Genomic DNA, 1057 nt, shown 5'->3' with positions numbered 1-1057 from the left:
GATACTAACAAAACCAACAATCTTTTTTTACAATCATTTCTCCTCCAAATTTATTTTCTTAATTCATTATTTATTCTTATATTTAAAGTGGTAATAGTATTGGTGCATAGGGTGCAAAAGATTTAGGCACAGGAATAGCGTAGTGCAAGAATATCACAAGTTTGACACTTTAGATATAGTAAAAACTTAATTTATTGATTGATAAAGCAAGAAATTTTGAAAAAATTGATTATTTTGTTGATTTACGCTTTTCACTTAGTGATTAGCTAATTAAGTCACTTCGTTAGTAAGCAAGTTAGTTAGTTATTTATTGTTTTATTAGATTGCTTTTTTAATTACTTACTGACTTACTGACTTACTTACTCCTCAACTAAAAAATAATCAATTTGTTAACTTACTTACTTAGTTAGTTAGTTAGTTAGTTACTTACTCCTTCAAAAACAAACGAAGATACTAACAAAACCAACAATCTTTTTTTACAATCCTTTCTCCTCTAAATTTATTTTCTAAATTCATTATTTATTCTTATATTTAAAGGGTTAATAGTATTGGTGCATAGGGTGCAAAACATTTAGGCACAGGAATAGCGTAGTGCAAGAATATCACAAGTTTGACACTTGATTTAAGGTAAAAACTTAATTTATTGATTGATAAAGCAAGAAATTTTGAAAAAATTGATTATTTTGTTGATTTACGCTTTTCACTTAGTGATTAGCTAATTAAGTCACTTCGTTAGTAAGCAAGTTAGTTAGTTATTTATTGTTTTATTAGATTGCTTTTTTAATTACTTACTGACTTACTGACTTACTTACTCCTCAACTAAAAAATAATCAATTTGTTAACTTACTTACTTAGTTAGTTAGTTAGTTACTTACTCCTTCAAAAACAAACGAAGATACTAACAAAACCAACAATCTTTTTTTACAATCATTTCTCCTCCAAATTTATTTTCTTAATTCATTATTTATTCTTATATTTAAAGTTCGAATAGTATTGGTGATGTGGATGCAAAAGATTTAGGCACAGGAATAGCGTAGTGCAAGAATATCACAAGTTT

General features: G+C 26.5%; 1 protein-coding gene across 1 annotated transcript; it reads right to left on the bottom strand. All coding sequences in view use genetic code 6, as the record gives it.

Moving 5' to 3' along the window:
- Positions 1-246: 246 nt before the first annotated feature.
- TTHERM_002653459 (hypothetical protein) lies at positions 247-799 on the bottom strand (the record flags this gene model as incomplete). The annotated part of the gene is made up of 2 exons (XM_012795234.1): positions 247-338; positions 399-799. Coding segments are annotated over 2 exons (493 nt in total), but the record flags the coding sequence as incomplete, so codon positions are not given.
- Between the last annotated feature and the right edge of the window lie 258 nt (positions 800-1057).

Source organism: Tetrahymena thermophila, assembly GCF_000189635.1.
Source record: "Tetrahymena thermophila SB210 genomic scaffold scf_8254835, whole genome shotgun sequence".
Classification (NCBI taxonomy): Eukaryota; Ciliophora; class Oligohymenophorea; order Hymenostomatida; family Tetrahymenidae; genus Tetrahymena; species Tetrahymena thermophila.
Note: the sequence above shows the minus strand (reverse complement) of the source record. Positions and strands in the feature narration are given on the sequence as shown.